Below are 16,162 nucleotides of genomic sequence, written 5' to 3' on the forward strand. Positions count from 1 at the left end.
GGCCGCGCGGCGCCGTAGGGTTCACAGGCTGCTCAGGCAGGAGCGGGGCAAGGGGGCGCGTGTAAGCGGTGGGAGCTTGTGCGCGAGCTGAGCCGGGCGAAGGTCACTCCTGTCCGGCCCCGCCTCCCCTCGCGGCCGGACCAAGCTCAGGAGGACGCCGCCGCCGCTGCCGCCGCTGCCGCTTTATTGCGCTGCCGGTCCAGCCCCGGCCCGGGCGCAGAACTGCACGGACCCAGGAGGACAGTCCGCGCCAGAAGCCGGGGAAGGTCCTGCCGTATACGAGCCGCACGGGGGCAGGTCCGGGGGCTGCAGGGGGTGTCGCAGGCCCTGGCCCCTGGCCAGGCCCGGAGCAGCTGCCTGCTCAGCCCCCTATAAATAGCGCGGAATCCGGGTGAAAGGGGAGCGGGCGGGTGCGGCGGGCACAGAGGAGGCAGCGGCCCGGCCCGGCGCAGCCCCGCCCCGCCCCGCGCCTATGGGCTAAGGGGGCAAGACGGGGCAGACAGAGCCCGCGGCAGTACCCGAGCCAGAGGCAGCTCGCTCGCCTCCTCGGGTCCAGCCCGCTCCCGGCAGCGCAGCGTCCCGCGGGGGGGCGGTTGGCCCGGCTCGGCAGTGCGGCAGCCCCCGGGGGTGGGAGTGGGCCTAGCAGCGCAGCAACCCCTAGTGAGGCCCTCGGCCTCGACGGTTTGGCCCTGCAATGGGGCAGGGCTCAGGGCTTGTGTGCCCGCCTGCCTTGCTCGCTGCTCACGTCGGGGCCAGGCGGGGGGAAATGCAGGAGGACGACTGCCTCGTAGAAGAGCGAGAAGGGTGGCGGGGGCAGGGTGCAGCAAGCCAGCGTGTCTAGCTCCACCCGCAGCACCGCGCCCAGGTCCGGGGCTGCCATGAAGAGGCGGGTGCCCTGGACCACGCCCTGCCCCGCCAGAGCGCACCGGGGCAGGCTGCGCGCGGGGCCCCAGCGCCGTGCCTCGGGGCTGAAGGAGGTTAGCACGTTCTCCCGGGCGTTGCCACCCAGCACATAGAGTGGCTCCGAGCCCCCCAGGAAGTAGAGGCCTGGCAGGTCGGTGTCTGCCTTCGTCAGCGTCGGCAGCAGCTCCTGCCACGTGTCTGCAAGAGAGGATGAGGGGCAGGTGAGGGGCAGGTTCCTTGCCTCGGCATCCGGCAGTGCCCACCTGCAAGCCCCAGTCTCACAGTGTCCAGTCGCCCTGCCCTTGGGCCACTACCCCTGGCCAGCCAGCCCTGGCTCAGCATGGCCTGTACATCCCCTTGCAGGTCACTGCCCCAGTGCCCAAGGCTGCATGACCCGGGTGTGGGGAGGAGTCTCCAAGGGGGAAGACTCAGCAGCACCTGGAGGGCAGGGACCCTCTGCCCAGGGCTGAGCCCAGGCCCACTGGCCAGCTGGGGGGTCGTAGGGCACTGAGCAGGACACGCTGGGGCCTCCTGCTCACCTGCCTGAACGTCATAGCGCAGCAGCAGCTTCTCCCCAGTGCGCCGCACACTGCCCAGGGCATAGAGGCAGTCAGCCTGGGCCGTGCAGAGCGGGACATCATGGGACAGTGAGATGGCGAAGGTAATGTCGGTGAGAGGCAAGGAGGAGACGAAGGCCCAGGTGTCATGCCAGGGGTCGTAGCGCTCCACAGCTGCGTACAGTGCTGTGCTCACGTCTGGCGCCAGAAGCGAGTCCAGATACCAGCCTCCAATGGCATAGATGTGCTGCCCTGACAGCTGTGCTGAAGTGCCGCCGGCGCTGTGGGACAGTACAGTCAGGAGGGGCAGGAGCCAGGGTGGTAAAGGGCCCTGCCCTTTGTGAGGTGGGAGCTGGGCACAGGCCCTGGGGCTGGGCACAGATGTGAGGGGCTGTCACAGGGGCCAGGGCATGGGTGCAGGGGTTATATTGGGGCACTGGCAAAATGGGGGAAGACTGCAAGACAAAGGGGCCTAGCACAGGGCCAAGGGGCAGCAGTGGCACCAGTCAGTGCATGGGGTGGGAGCTGGGCCAGGTGGGACTGGTTATGTGTGCAAGGGAGGAGGAGTGGGGCTGCGTGAGGCAGGTGGCACATGCCTGGGGCAGATGTGGCCGGCCGTGAAAGTGAGGGGTGGTAATGTGGTAGGCAGTGACCGATTGTGGGCACGAGGGGTCACTATGAAGGCTGGTCTAGGATGCAGGGTGCGGTGCCGGCGGCAGGACTGACCTTCAGAAGTGGGGCAGTGGGCTGCCAACGGTTGGCTAGAGGGTTGTAGCGGAAGGCGGCCATGCGGAAGGTGAAGCCCCGGGTGCCGCGTGGCTCTCGGTAGCCACCGATGAGGAAGAGGTAGTTGAGGAGCTGGGCAGCACTGAAGCTCCACTTCTCGGCCTGGAAGGGCAGGGTGGAGGCACGGTGCCACGTACCCACCCTGCCCAGCGGGAGGTGGTATAGCCCACGGAGCGCCTGCATCTCTGGGCCAGGCTGGATGCCCAGGTTCTCCTTGCGCAGCAGGCAGAGCTGCAGGGGACCGCACTCCCGGAGCTGCGCAAGCTCTTCCCGCAGCACCGATGCCAGGTCCCTGGTAATGGGCGCCAGCTCCAGCAGCTCAGTGCTCAGGAAGCGGCACAGCTCGGCCCGCATCTCAGGACAGCCAATGGCCTCGGCAAAGCGTAGCAGGGTCAGGCAGTTGTGGGGGCTCAGGTGGGCATTCAGAGCTGGCCAGCAGCGTGCCAGAAAGGCTGGCACCTGCAGGTAGCTAGCAGCCTGTACTGCTGAAAGCAGCTCTTCCACGCCCACTGCAAAGTGCCCAGTGAAGACGAACTCCAATATGGCATGGAAGGCACCTGACGACACATGAGGCAGCTCCAGCTGCCGGGCCACGGCCTCCTGCATCCCTGAGCGGGCCAGTGCCTGGAAGTACGCACTCTCCTCTGCCAGCCGCCCCAGATCCACCTGCCAGGCCACCGAGGGGGGTGTCAGTGGGGCAGAAGCAGGGGCAGGGGCTGGCTCATGGGCATCAATGGGGCAGGGGCAGGGTCTGGGAGAGTCCTGGAGTGGCTCGTGGGCTGTCCAGGCCTTGCCCTGCCACTGGGCCCCAGACTTGCCCGAGGCCACCTGTGCTGCCCCCCGCCCCCCGTGGCAGTCCCCCTGCGGCTACGTGTCTCGTGTCTCACCCGACAGAAGGCTGCACCCTGCTCGACTGTGCAGTACCCCGCTGTGGGAGGGGCTGGGGGCCGCTGGTGGCTCTGGGGCGAGGTGGGCTACGGGGCCGGAGGGGTTGGCAGCTAGGACAGAGCTGCCGCCGGCCTGGAGCAGGGCACCCCTCCCCCTGCAGCCGCACCCTTGCAGTGCTGGAGGGCAGTAGGCAGAGCCACCCAGGGCCAGGGGCAGCGGGGCGGGGGTTGGGCGCGGGGCTGCGGTCGCCCACGCCTCAGTCCAGCCCAAGCCTCGGGACTCCCCCCTGGAGGGGCAGCGGGGCGGCACCCACCTGGAAGGCATGCGGCGCCGTGCGCACGGTGAGGAGCTGCGGGTCTGGCTCCCGGCCGCGGTAGACGCGGTGGTCGGCGCTGCACTCCCAGGACTCGGGCTGCTCCGCGCCGCCGGCCCGCGCCACGCCCCGCAAGAGCCGCTGGAGGCCGCGCAGGGCCCAGGCGGCGGCAGCCACGACCAGGCGCGACCAGACGAGCCAGGCGGCCGCCCCGACACCGAGGACACCGCGCTGCGCCGCACGGACCCCGCGGCGGGGCATGGCAGCCGCGGAGCGGGCCCGGCTCGGCTTATTTTAAACCTGGCGTTTGCAGCTGGCAGGGACAGCTGGTTCCAGGTCGCCCGCCCTCCCCGCGAGCTTTCCGGCGGGAGGGAGCGCAGGAAGGGAGGGTCCTGGGGCCCTGCCCGCTGCGAGGAGCACAGCCTCCCCCGGAGGCGCTTCTGGGCACAGTGGCCCTGGGTAGATGCGGCTCCAGAGGGGCAGCACTGCTGGCCACGGCCCAGCAACGTCCCCTGTGGGACACAGGGCACAGTGGCTCCCCCCGCCCCCTTCCCGTAGCCACTCCCGTGGGTCCAGCCCCTCCCTTCACCCCTGTCACTGTCCTGCTGTGCCCCCGTCTTTGCTGCTACAAGGCGCAGCGCTGCAGCAGGAAGGCTCACTCCTACCATTCCCAGCCCATGCCCCTGAGCCCCCTACTGCCCTGCTCTCCCTTTCCCTCCACAAGGCCAGAGTCCATGGATTGCAAGGGCAGTAGTAACCAGCAGCACACTTATAAGATGGGAAACTCCCTTCTTGAGAGCAGGGAGGCAGAAAGGGATCTTGGAGTAATTACTGATTCCAAGATGAATGTGGGCCGACAATGTGAGGTCACGGTCAGCAGGGCTAACTGGACCTTATCGTGCAGCCACAGGTGCATCTCAAGTAGGGCCAAGGAGGTGATCCTCCCCCTCTACGCGACACTGGACAGGCCACAGCTGGAGTACTGTGTCCAGTTCTGGGCACCCCACTTCAAAAGGGATACGGACAACATTGAGAGGGTCCAGAGGAGGGCCACTGGCATGATCTGGGGACAGCAGAGCAGACCCTACAATGAGAGGCTACGGGACCTGAACCTGTTCAGCCTTCACAAGAGAAGGCTGAGGGGGGACCTGGTGACTGTCTATAAACTCACTAGAGGGGACCAGAAGGGTTTGGGGGAGACCTTGTTTCCCCTAGCGCCCCCCGGGATAACAAGGAATAATGGCCACAAGTTGTTGGAGAGTAGGTTTAGATTAGACAGCCGTAGGAACTACTTCACAGTTAGGGCGGCTAGGATCTGGAACCACCTTCCAGGGGAAGTGGTGCTGGCTCCAACCTAGGGGTCTTTAAGAAGCGGCTTCATGCCTACCTGGCTGGGGTCATTTGAGCCCAGTTTTCCTCCTGCCCAGGCAGGGGGTTGGACTTGAAGATCTACAAGGTCCCTTCCGACCCGACTTCTATGATTCTATGACAGTCCAGAGGCACAAACAGCCGAGATTCTCCATCCCATCACTTACCACACTTCCATGCCAACCTGCAGCTCCTTAGAATCATAGAAAATGAGAGTTGGAACGGACCTCAGGAGCTCATCTAGTCCAGCCCCCTGCTCAAAGCAAGAGCACCCTGAACCGGATTAGCCCCACCAAAGCTTTGTCCAGCTGAGTTTTCAAAACTTCCAAGGGCTGAGTTTCCACCACCTCTCTGGGTAACCTGTGCCAATGTTTTACTACCCTCCTTGTGGGAAAATTCTTCCTAATATCTAACCTAAACTTCCCTTGCTGCAACTTGACAGAACAAGGAGCAATGGTCTCATCTGCCGCTAAGAACAGCCAAGCTCCATCCTCTTTGCAACCCCTCTGCAGGAAGCTGAAGGCTGCTATTCAATGACCCCTCAAGTCTCTTCTGCACACTAAATAAGCCCAGTCCCCTCAGCCTCTTCTCACCAGTCCTGTCCCCTAGCCCCCAACCATTTTTGTTGCCCTCTGCTGGACTCTCTCCAATTTGTCCACATCCTTTCTGTAGTGGGGGGCCCAAAACTGGATAGGGGACTCCAAGTGTGAAGCAATCACTTTCCTTGACTTACTGGCAACACACCTACCACTGCAGCCCAGGCTGCCATTAGCCTTCTTGACAAGAAGGGCATGCCGGCTCATATTCAGCTTCTTGTCCACTGTAACCCCCAGATCCTTTTCTGCAGAGCTGCTGCTCAGCCAGTCAGGCTGCAGCCTGTACCGGTGCATGGGACTGCTTCGTCCTAAGTGTGGGACTTTGCACTTGTCCTTGTTGAACGTCATGAGATTCCTTTTAGCTCAATCCTCCAATTTGTCTAGGTCACTCTGAATCCTAGCCCTACCCTCTGGCATATCTATTACTTCCCCCAGTTTGGTGTCATCTGCAAACCTGCTGAGGGTGCACTCTATACCATCTTCCAAGTCATCGATGAAGACATTAAACAAAACCAGCCCCAGAACCAACCCCTGGGGCACTCCACTTGATACCAGCTGCCAACTAGACATCCAGCCATTGATTACTACTTTGTGAGCCCGATGCTCCAGCCAGTTTTCTATCTACCTTACAGGCCACTCATCCAGCCTATACTTCCTTAGCTTGCCTGCAAGAATGCTGTGGGAGACTGTATCAAAAGCCTTGCTAAAACCAAGGTACACATCCACAGGTCTCCCCGCATTCAGAGCCAGTCATCCAGTCACAGAAAGCAATCAGGTTGGGCAGGCATGACTTGCCCCTGGTGAATCCATGCTGACTGCTCCTAATCACCACCTTCTTTAAGTGCTTAGAAATTGATTCCTTGGGGATCTACTCCATGATTTTTCTAGGGACTGAGGTGAGGCTGACTGGTCTATAGTTCCCTGGATCCTCCTTTTTCCCTTTCTTAAACGTGGGCACTATGTTTGCCCTTTTCCAATTATCCGGGACCTCTCCTGATTGCCATGAGTTTTCAAAGATGATGGCCAATGGCTCTGCAGTCATATCAGCCAACTCCCTCAGCACCCTTGGGTGCATCCCATCCGGGCCCCACAGACTTGTACACATCCAGCTTTTCTAAGTAGTCCCTAACCTGTTCTTTCAGTACTGAGGGCTGCTCACCTCTTCCCCAAACTGTGCTGCCCAGTGAGGTAGTCTGGGAGCTGCCCTTGCTTGTGAAGACTGATGCAAAAAAAGCATTGAGCACATCAGCCTTTTCTGCATCCTCTGTCACAAGGCTGTCTTCCCCATTCAGTCAGGGACCCACACTTTCCCTCTTCTTGCTACTAACATACTTACAGAAACCCTTCTTGTTAACCTTCACATCCCTTACTAGCTGCAACTCCAATTGTGAAGCCTTTCTGACTTCATCCCTGCATGCCCAAGCAATGCTCTTATAGTCTTCCCTAGTTATTTGTCCAAGTTTCCATGTCTTATAAACTTCCTTCAGTAAACTAAATCACAAAAAGGAGTTCCCTGCTAAGCCAAGCTGGTCTTCTGCCATACTTGCTAGTCTCCTTCCCCTTCCCTGGCTAGGCCAGGCCAGGCCCCTCCACAATTCCCTTGGGGCCCGTCCTGAACATGTCAGGCTGGGCCATCTCCCTCCCTGCTGCCTTTCTTGCTAGACCATGAATGCTGCAGGTCTGGCCCAAAGCCTTGCAGCAGCTGGTGACCTCTCCCCCTGGCTCAGGACAGCCAGCAGCCTGTGATGCTATTGTGTTTGAGAACATGTTGGCTTATCTTCCAAAGGCCAGGCCCAGCAGGCTGCAGCCTCCTGGAGCCTCCCCCAGCCTGATCGCCTGCTGCCTGGCTCAAACACTGCAAAGGGCACACACCTAGGGCAAAGAGGCTCCTTCCCAGGCTAGCAGTAGTCCATGCAGTGGCCAAGATGGACAAACAAGGCGTGCAGTTCACACAAAGCTGCTGGAGCATTTATTGGTCTTATTATGGGTTACATTCAGTCTCTGGCCCATGGGGATGGGGCAGGGGTGCTGCACGGAGCTTTGTGGCCTGAGCACATGGGACCTGCAGGCATATGTTGGTAGACAAAGCTTACAGAAGCCCAGATAGCTCTGGGACCTATCTTTAGGGCACGGCCACAGGCTGCAGCCACCCTGCCCCACAGCCCCTGCTGGCAGCACAACCTGGGAGCCCCCACCCTGCACCACTGCATGCTGCCCCAGCCCCACCTGCAGTAACTGCTCTCAAGCCGAGCCAGCAGGAGGCATAGGGCCAGGCGGGTCACCCTTGGGCAGCAGTCAGTCTGGGCCTGCCTTTGCCGGAGCCATCTACACATGCCCCTGTTGCCCACAGCCTGGGGCCCAGGTGAGCAGGGCGTGCCCTGCCTGGGAGGATGCTGGAGCATGGCTGAAGCACACTGGGGGCCCAAGGCAATGCCAGTGCCAGTGCCTGCAGCAGGAAGCCCCTCGGTGCAGGAGGACAGGGGTGTTCCACAGGGGAGGCAGACAGACTGAGGCAGGGGGGACAATGTGCTGACAGCCCAAGGGAAGGCAGGGCTAGGATGGTGCCATGAAGCCTGGGCTTGGGAAGAGGCAGGAAGTATAGTGCATGTAGGGCTCAGAGCAGTAGGGAATAGGGAGAAGACCCCCAGCTTGGGCAGTGCAGCCTGGGCCAGCAGCAGAATCCTGGTAGGGACGGAGCAGGCCTCTCAGACAGTAATATGACCATGATGTCTCCGTCCCTGGAAAAAGTGCCCAGGGCGGCCCCAAGACTAGGCCTGTCCCCCACTTGCAGGCCCCCGTAACCGTATGACATGACAACATAACCAAACGATGCTGAGGAGATGGAGTGGGCTGGAGTCCGCGGTCCCCAAATGTGCTCAGGGAGCCCCTGCCTCTGCCCCCCTCACCATTACATTAACCATTTTCCTACCAGACCCCTCAGGGGGCAGCCCCAGCCACAGCCAAGGAGTGAGCCAGCCACCCCCACAGACTACAGCTGACATGCCAGATGAGCAGCTTGCTGGGGCAGAGGGAGCAGAACAAGGGAGGTTGGTCTGTGGGCACCATGCCCTTGTGGTCCTTGTGGCCCCTGCTGTGGCACTGTGGGAGGCAGGGACAGGGACAGGGCCCCTGGATGCGGAGGGTAGCTCCGCTGTCCATGCCAGGCCCCCACATGTCACTGCCGTGGCGCAAGGCCCAGGCGCTGCAGCAGGAGGCAGAGTTGGAAGGGAATGGGTGGAGCCAGCTGGGGCCATGAGCCACGGTCAGGAGCACAGCACCTTCTGCTGGAAGTACGCCTCGAAGCGGCTCTGAGCATAGTCCTGGGCAGGGAGAGTGTCCATGGGGGTGGGGCTTGGCCTGAGGACCTCCCAGCAACACCCCCACAGGCAGAGGGGACCCGGAGACTACCCACCCATTGATATCCTCACACCAGGATGATATCCTCACCCCCATCTGTCAGGACGGCAGCCCAGGGCCAATCCCTGCTATGGGAGAGGCGTGCACTGCGCCCAGCTGGGGACAGCCCTGCTTCCTCCCTTCTCAAGGGCAGGGTGATGAAAGAGGCCTCCAGCGTGCGCAAGTTGGCACCCAGCCCCTCCCTGGGCAGGATGCCCCCAGGACCTCCTTCCTGGTTCCAACCCCATCCCCACCCCCAAGGCAGCCTGCCAGAGCTGTGCTCACCAGGTATCCGAACTCGATGGTGGAGATCTTTGCCTGCAGGATGGACCAGAGGCCCCAGAAGAAATGTGAGGCCAGAGCAAACCTGGAGGGAGTGGCCACTGTCAGGAGGTGCTGAGAGGGACCCCAGCACCAGCTCCAGCCCAGAGGCAGCACCCCCCACCCTGGGGAATCAGCCTGACCTTACTTCCAGCACCCACTCAGGTGCCTCCTCTTGGTGGGGGGGAGGACACAGGAGATGGGGTGGACCACACAGCAGGAGCCTGTGGCATTGTGCAGTGCCTCAGAGGTCTCCTAGGACCTCCAGACCAGCATTCTAGTCCTTGTGGGTAGGCTGGTCCCCCTGTGCTCCATTCTCTGTGAGGGGGGTCTCTATAAGCTGCTACCTCCTAGCTGTGTTGGGGAATCAGAAGGGAAATACTCCCTGCGACACCAACCAGATCCACGAGGGAATGACCTACACTGTTGCTCCCACCTGTCGGGGAAGCAGACCAGGGAGCCCATGACACCACGTCCCCTGCCTCTAAAGGAGTCTTGGGGGATTCCCTGTCCCGCCCCGACCTCCCCCGCACAATTCTGGGAGGGTCTCTCTGGGGCAGCACTCACCGGTTGACCTCGGTCAGCATCTCCTCCTCGATGCAAGCTTGCTCCTCATGCGTGGTGTCCCCATGCTGCCCTGAGTCTTCTGAGAGGTAGTGTCGGATGAAGTGTAGCTATAGATAGAGCCAGAGTGGGCTGAGCACAGGGGAGTCAGGGGCATGTGGGACTGCAGCACAATAGCCCAAGCAGGTGTCCCAAGACCCCCAAGACACCTGTCCTGCAGCCCACCCCCGCAGGCACCACCTGCCAGTCCCATCCCCCTCGTTAGGCACAGAGAGCGGCTGCACAGCCATGGCCTCAAGGGCACCCCCACAGCCCCTCCCTAGCAGGGACCCTTACCTGCTGCTGGCGCGAAGGGTAGTTCTCCATGGAGGCCTTATAGAACGGCCATGCATCATGGGTGTAGTCATATACCCACTCACAGAAGTGATTGCCGATGTCGAAGCCCCTACACAGGAGACACCGTCAGTAAGATTCCTGCCCCTTGCAGTTGCGGCATGCCCTGGTCTTCCTCTTCCAGGACAGCACTTGGCGAGAGACAGAGGTGGCAGCCCAGGGGAGCCACTGGCCAGACAGTAGCTGCCACCTGAACTCTAGCTGATGGCTGAGCCCACCCGAGATCACCCCATGCCACAGCCCCTCCTGAGCCCCGCTCTCATCCCACCCCACCCCATCTAGCACACCCCTCACCGCCCCCACACATACCTGTAGTTGTAGCTGCTGTATTCAAAGTCAATCAGCATCAGCTTGTCTGTGGAGGAAGCTTCGCGTCCCGAGAGCAGGAGAATGTTTCCTGGCAGGAAGAGTGGGGCTGAAAGCACAGCTCTGAGGGAGGTGGCTCCAGGAGTACAGCAGCATGCACAGGAAGCCGGGGGAGCTGGGACTGGCAGATCCTGTGTGCAGGGCTGAAGCAGGCAGCTCTTGCTCTTCCTAAGGGCAAGATGCTCCCAGGGGGAAGAAGCCCTGTGTATGAGACTCAGCAAGTGGTCAGACGAGCCCAGCTGTGGGTGGGGCAGGAGCTTGGGACCCAAGCGGCAGGCAGGGCCATCTGCAGGTCAGGCTAGTGAGGGCCCTCCATCTGCCTACACTCACTTTCCTGGACATCCACTCACCTTCCTGGACATCGTTGTGGCAGAAGACAACCGGTGACCGTGTGGACTCCAGCAGCTCCCTGAGGGCATGGCAGGGCAGAGCCAGGTCAGCAGGGAAGGTCCCTGCCCCCATGACAGCTTGCTCCTTCCCCCCACCAATTCTGCCAGGCCCAGCTTGTGGCCACAGGTGAGGGGGGAGTCACGGCGCTGACAGCAGCCGCTGACAGGAGACATGGAACAGGGACTGGCATGACAGAGCAGGCATGACATAGGGGAATCGAGGCTGGGGGGAAGGGCAGGGGAAGGCCCCACTGGGGATGAGGGAGCAGACCCACTCTGCCTTGCTCTCCCCAGGTGGCTCTGCCAGCAAAGGCAAGGGCGCCCACACCAAGCTTCGAGGGGGCCAAGCTTTGGGGCTGAAGCCGCCCCTGTGACTGCTGCCACACACCTGAGGCTGCGCATTTCCTCCTGTAGGTTGTAGGCCTTGAGGTGATTTAACTTCTTCAGCTGAACCTCCTCAGCAAAAGTGAGCTCAGCAATCTGATTCAGGTACCTGGAACACAGTGTGTAACTTGGGTGCCCACAGGGGAGACCCAACAAAACTCCCTGTCCCAGCAGGGCCAAGGCCCTCATTCATGCCTATGGTCAGAGGGTACCTACCTGCTCCCTGGCTCAGTATGGACAGAGCAGCCATCCCCATCCACCCTGAGCCAGGGCACTGGTCCCCTGGGGTGATGCATATCTAACGTCATTTTGGGAGATGAAGGGGGCTCCTCACCAGCCCCTGCCTGGGGCCTCAAGAGACATTATTAGCCTTACCCCTCCATGGTCCCAAACAGCCACTTGGGCTCCTTGTTAAAAGGCATCACCATGCCATGGAACCGGGACATCTTCACTGCAATCTCCCCGGAGATGTCAGGATCCCGCAGGTCCTCGGTCCGGAGGCGTCGGCTCTGGGGGGGATGCGGGGCGGGTATGAACCAGCCCAGACAGGCCAGGTACAGGATGGATTCCCCCCCTCCCTCCCCCACCCCTCTGCACAGGGAGATGGGGATGGAATGTGTCTTGCACAGAGTCCCCAGCTCTGGGAATGGAACGGGGTCTTGGTCTCCAAGCCATGAGGTTCAGTTCCAAGGACAGGGCACAACAGAGGCCCAGTCCAGCCCCATGCAGGGGGGAGACTAGCTTTGCCAGGCAGGGGCTCTGACCTGGAGCGTCCCCCTCAGTAGAGGCATTCACCCAGCGAGGCCCATACCGGAATGTACTGCTCCAGGCGCCCCTGGGGGAAGACCCCATACAGCCGTGGTCCCAGCGACCGCTCCGCCAGGATGGCAAACATCACACTCTCCAGTACCAGCGAGTCTACACCCTGGCAGAGAGAGCGGACAGGTAAGCAGTGGCAGCCCCCCTCCCAGTCTGAGCTGCAGCCAGGGAGGGGTCAGCACCTGCAAGCCTGAGGGCCTTAGAGGGGAGGCATCAGCCCCAAGTGCCAGTCTAAGGGGAAGCTCTGGGGGCCTGACAGCTAGGCAGGGAGGGGTCAGCCCCCAGGAGCAGCAACTCTGCACAGGGGGAGCTGCTCCCCTGAACTGAGGCCCCACAGGCTGGGATAGCAGGGCTGTGGGTCAGGACAGAGCAGAGGCTTCAGCACCCACCTGGCTATGGGGCACAACTGGCCCCGCGTGCAGCATGCACGGATGTTACTGGCCTGAGCCGGGCTGAGCACAAAAGGCTCAGCCAGCCCCCAGCCTGACCAGGACTGCAGGAGCTCCAAGATTAACTGGACCGTGAGGTCTGGTAACAGCTAATGGCCCCCTTGTCTCCCTGTTACAGGCCCCTTGTTGCCCCCGGGGGGCGGGCCGAGTCCGGAGCCAAGTACAGAGAGGATACAGGGAACAAGGGGCTGGTCTGACCCAGGAGACTCCAAGAGCGCGGCAGTGTAACGGGCAAAGTGAAGACCGAGGGCCGTAACTGCAGCCCGTTAATACCCGGAGCGGAGAAGGAAACAGCAAGGCCGGCAGGCGCCGATTGAGCCGATTCTCATGTCGGGACACAGCCAACACGAGAGATGCCAAGAGCACCCACTGGGCAGAAAGCATCTGACCGTGGGACCCCAAGGGAAGAGAGGGCTCCTGGGACAGCCCTGGGCCGTGCCCCCCGCCGCCCTCCCCACAGCCAGGCTGGGACCCACGTACCTGGAGGATGGCCCCGTAGACGCGCAGCAGCACCTGCCGGGGCTCGTCCCCCACGCTCAGGACGTGGTCTGGGAGGGTGCATTTGTACAGCAGGTTGCTCAGCCCCCCGCTGGCGACGAGAGCAAGGATCAGGGACCGCCGAGCTGCGACCCCACGCGCAGCGCACCCCTGGCCAGCTGTCACGCGTGGGACACACGTGCACCCCCCCACCCCGTGACCTGCCTGGTGGGGGTGGGGCACGAAGCAGCAGACTCCTGCCCCCCATGCCAAGGCCGTGTCTCCTGGGACCCGTGTCCTGCAGGGGCCACGGCCGGTGGCTCTGGGACCACGGGTAACGCCCCGACCACAGAGGGGACCGGTGCGGGGCCCAATTCCCACAGCCCGGCGCAGAGCGTGCAGTCAGGCCGGGGAGGGGCAGCAGGCGGCTCTCCTGCAGGGAGGGCAGGGCAGCGAGAGCGTCCCGAGGCCGAGGACGTGCCCTGCACCTAGTCAGTGTACAAGGTGCGCTGCCACCTGTGCAGCAGGGCCAGGGAGCTGCAGGGAAGGTGACTGTGACCTTCGCTCCCCGCCCGGCGCCCCACGGCTGCGGGTGACACAGCCCGGGGGCGGGCGGGGGGCAAAGCTCACGGACCGGGACCGGGACCGGGACCGTGCGCGCGCCGCGCAGCCCCGGGCTCCCCGCCTTGCCACGCACCGACCCCGCGGCCCCTCCAGCCCGAGGGGAGACGGGTCCCCGCCGGCCCGGCCCCGGCCCCGGGCGGCCAGACCGCGCTGATGCCCCGCTCCGGGCCACCGCCGCCGGAGCCCACCCGGGCGCCCGCCCCGGCTCCGCTCCCCGCGCGCCCCGGCCTTCCCCGGCACCTGACGGGGCTGATGCCGAAGTCGCGCGGCGCGATGAGCTTCCAGGACCCGGCCAGGAACTCGCGGCACCAGGCGAAAGCCTGCAGGCGGGTGCGCGCGGGCACGGGGCAGCCCCGCGGCGGCGGCGACCCCGACCCCGGCCCCGGCCCCGGCCCCGGCCCCGGCCCCGCCGAGCCCATGCCCGCCGCTGCAGCCGCCGCCATCCCGCCGCCGGCCCGGCCGGCAGAACCCGCCCTGCGCCCCACCGCTTCCAATCGGCACGTCGCGCCACGCGGGCTCGCAGCCTCACTGGTCCAGTCTCCTGCCAGTCAACGCCCGCTGCGGTGGCCCCGCCCAGGGGGGAAGCGCGGCCGGTTGGTTTGGACGCCGGGCGGTGACGCACGCCAGGAGTTGGGAGCGGATGGGGGCGGGACCCAGCGGCAGCCAATGGTCGAGGAGGTCTCGGGCGAAGCAGCCAATCACAATCGGCGAGCGGAGGGCTCTGCCGGGGGCGGGGCCGCGCGGGAAGGGGCGCGCGATGCCGCGGAACGTGGAGCTGAAGGCGCGCGTGCGGGACCGGGCGCGCGTGGCGCGGGACGCGGAGCGGCTGGCGGGGGGCGCGGGCCGCCGCCTCGTGCAGGAGGACGTCTTCTTCCGCGCGCCCCGCGGCCGCCTCAAGCTGCGCCGCGCCGAGGTCAGCGGGGCGGGGGCGGGGGCTCCCCCCGCGCGTTGTTTCCGCCCGCGCTGACCCCCCCTCTCCCCTGCAGGACGGCGCCGGCGGCGGCGCGCAGCTCATCTTCTACGAGCGCGCGGACGAGCCGGGCCCGCGCTTGTCTCGCTACCGCCTCTCGCACACGGACGACCCCGCGGGGCTGGCGGTGAGCGCGGCGCGGCGAGACGGGACGGGACGGGACGGGATGGGGGGCCTCGGGCAGCAACGTGCTGGGCACGGGCGTGGGGTCTGGAGGCGTGATGGGGGCTCCCGGCGGGGGCAGCGCAGTGTGGCAGGGCTGGCGGGTGGTGGGGGTGTGGGCAGTGGGGCTTGGGCTCCACTGGAGGCGTGATGGGGGGGTCCCGGTGGGGGCAGCATGGTGGGGCTGGAGCTGGCGGGTGGTGGGGGTGTGGGCAGTGGGGCTTGGGACACCACTGGAGGCATGATGGGGGGGTCCCGATGGGGGCAGCGCAGCGTGGCAGGGCTGGCGGGTGGTGGGGGTGTGGGCAGTGGGGCTTGGGCTCCACTGGAGGCATGATGAGGGGGTCCCAGCAGGGCGGGCTCTGGGCAGGGCCAGTGCAGCAGGGCTGGAGCTGGTGGTTGGTGGGGGCATGGGCAGTGGGGGCTGGGGCACAACTGGAGGTGTGATGGGGTGTGGTCCAGGTGGGGTGTGCTCTGGGCGGGGGCAGCGTGGCAGGGCTGTCACTGGGGCTGCCCCAGTGACAGCTGAGTTGTGGGCTGGCTGATGCAGGCACTGCTGTCGGAGGCGCTGGGGGTGCTGGGTGTGGTGCGGAAGGAGCGCCTCCTCTACCTGGTGGGGCAGACCCGGGTGCACCTGGACCGTGTGGATGGCCTGGGGGATTTTATGGAGCTGGAGGTGAGTGGTGCAGGCTGGGAGGCGTGCTGCTGTGTCCCCTCCTTGTCCTGCAGGCCAGGTGCTGGGATAGTGCCACCGCATGGCCGTGGCCCCATAGCCGACCTGCTCTGACGTGTCTCTTCCATGGTCTCTGCAGGTGGTACTGAATGAGGAGCAGAGCCTCCAGGACGGGGAGCAGGTGGCCCGGGCACTGATGGAGGAGCTGGGGGTCCGGGAGGAGGATCTCATCTCTGGGGCCTATCTGGACCTGCTCCTGGCCCAGGGCGAGTTGCAGCAGTGAGCTTTAGCCCTGCCCTGGCTTGCACCCTGACTGCCAGGAAGACTGTCCGGAGTCCCCCCATCCTCCATGTACACATCTCCCTGCCGCTGTGATGGGTGGGCGGCTTAGGCCCTCCTCTGCCCATCTGAGTGGGGGTGCAGCATGAGTTCAGCCTCACCCTGCCCAAGGGGCTGCCTATGAGGACATGCCCTTGTTTCTAGGATGTGCCCCCACCCCCAAGGGAGGGGCTGGCTGTCTTCAATAAATACTCAGTTCTGGACCAGGGACATGTCCTTTGCCATCCAGCAGCTGGGCCAGAGTCTGGGCAGCAGAAGCTAGGATGCCTGTGTTCCATGTGTGGCTCTGCTGTGCACACCCCAGCCCTGCGGTGGGGTGACAGATGCTGCAGGGGATGGGGTTAGCTCATGGGTGTCTTCAAAGCACCAGGCCATGCCTATGTAACCAAACCTGGGTAGGGGGGAGGAGGGGGTGCTGTCTCCAG

General features: G+C 63.9%; 2 protein-coding genes across 2 annotated transcripts; both read right to left on the reverse strand.

The window, feature by feature from the left end:
* Window positions 1–163: 163 nt before the first annotated feature.
* On the reverse strand, window positions 164–3,708 carry LOC102571890 (kelch-like protein 42). The gene is made up of 3 exons (XM_059725486.1): window positions 3,448–3,708; window positions 2,187–2,966; window positions 164–1,741 (listed from the first exon to the last, which is right to left on the reverse strand). Exons 1-3 carry the CDS (start codon window positions 3,706–3,708, stop codon window positions 1,607–1,609), a joined length of 1,176 nt encoding a protein of 391 aa, XP_059581469.1. The 3' UTR covers window positions 164–1,606.
* A 3,649-nt stretch (window positions 3,709–7,357) lies between these two features.
* On the reverse strand, window positions 7,358–14,051 carry CHKB (choline kinase beta). The gene is made up of 11 exons (XM_059725572.1): window positions 13,834–14,051; window positions 12,973–13,081; window positions 12,036–12,149; window positions 11,600–11,733; window positions 11,229–11,333; window positions 10,802–10,860; window positions 10,395–10,482; window positions 10,029–10,137; window positions 9,696–9,802; window positions 9,093–9,174; window positions 7,358–8,731 (listed from the first exon to the last, which is right to left on the reverse strand). The coding sequence occupies exons 1-11, from the start codon at window positions 14,034–14,036 to the stop codon at window positions 8,675–8,677; spliced, it is 1,167 nt and encodes a 388-aa protein (XP_059581555.1). The 5' UTR covers window positions 14,037–14,051; the 3' UTR covers window positions 7,358–8,674.
* Between the last annotated feature and the right edge of the window lie 2,111 nt (window positions 14,052–16,162).

The sequence above is a fragment of the Alligator mississippiensis genome, chromosome 4 (assembly GCF_030867095.1).
Source record: "Alligator mississippiensis isolate rAllMis1 chromosome 4, rAllMis1, whole genome shotgun sequence".
Taxonomy (NCBI): domain Eukaryota; kingdom Metazoa; phylum Chordata; order Crocodylia; family Alligatoridae; genus Alligator; species Alligator mississippiensis.

What these genes read in the sequence shown, in the direction of transcription:
- LOC102571890 (XM_059725486.1), bottom strand. Translation starts at nt 3,708, where the DNA reads ATGCCCCGCCGCGGGGTCCGTGCGGCGCAGCGCGGTGTCCTCGGTGTC. An exon ending in CGGCGCCGCATGCCTTCCAG is followed by an intron (nt 2,967 to 3,447) that starts GTGGGTGCCGCC and finishes GATGCCCATGAG; the next exon opens with CCAGCCCCTGCCCCTGCTTC. An exon ending in CCACTGCCCCACTTCTGAAG is followed by an intron (nt 1,742 to 2,186) that starts GTCAGTCCTGCC and finishes ACTGTCCCACAG; the next exon opens with CGCCGGCGGCACTTCAGCAC.
- CHKB (XM_059725572.1), bottom strand. Translation starts at nt 14,036, where the DNA reads ATGGCGGCGGCTGCAGCGGCGGGCATGGGCTCGGCGGGGCCGGGGCCG. An exon ending in TTCGGCATCAGCCCCGTCAG is followed by an intron (nt 13,082 to 13,833) that starts GTGCCGGGGAAG and finishes TCTCGTCGCCAG; the next exon opens with CGGGGGGCTGAGCAACCTGC. An exon ending in TCTACGGGGCCATCCTCCAG is followed by an intron (nt 12,150 to 12,972) that starts GTACGTGGGTCC and finishes TCTCTCTGCCAG; the next exon opens with GGTGTAGACTCGCTGGTACT.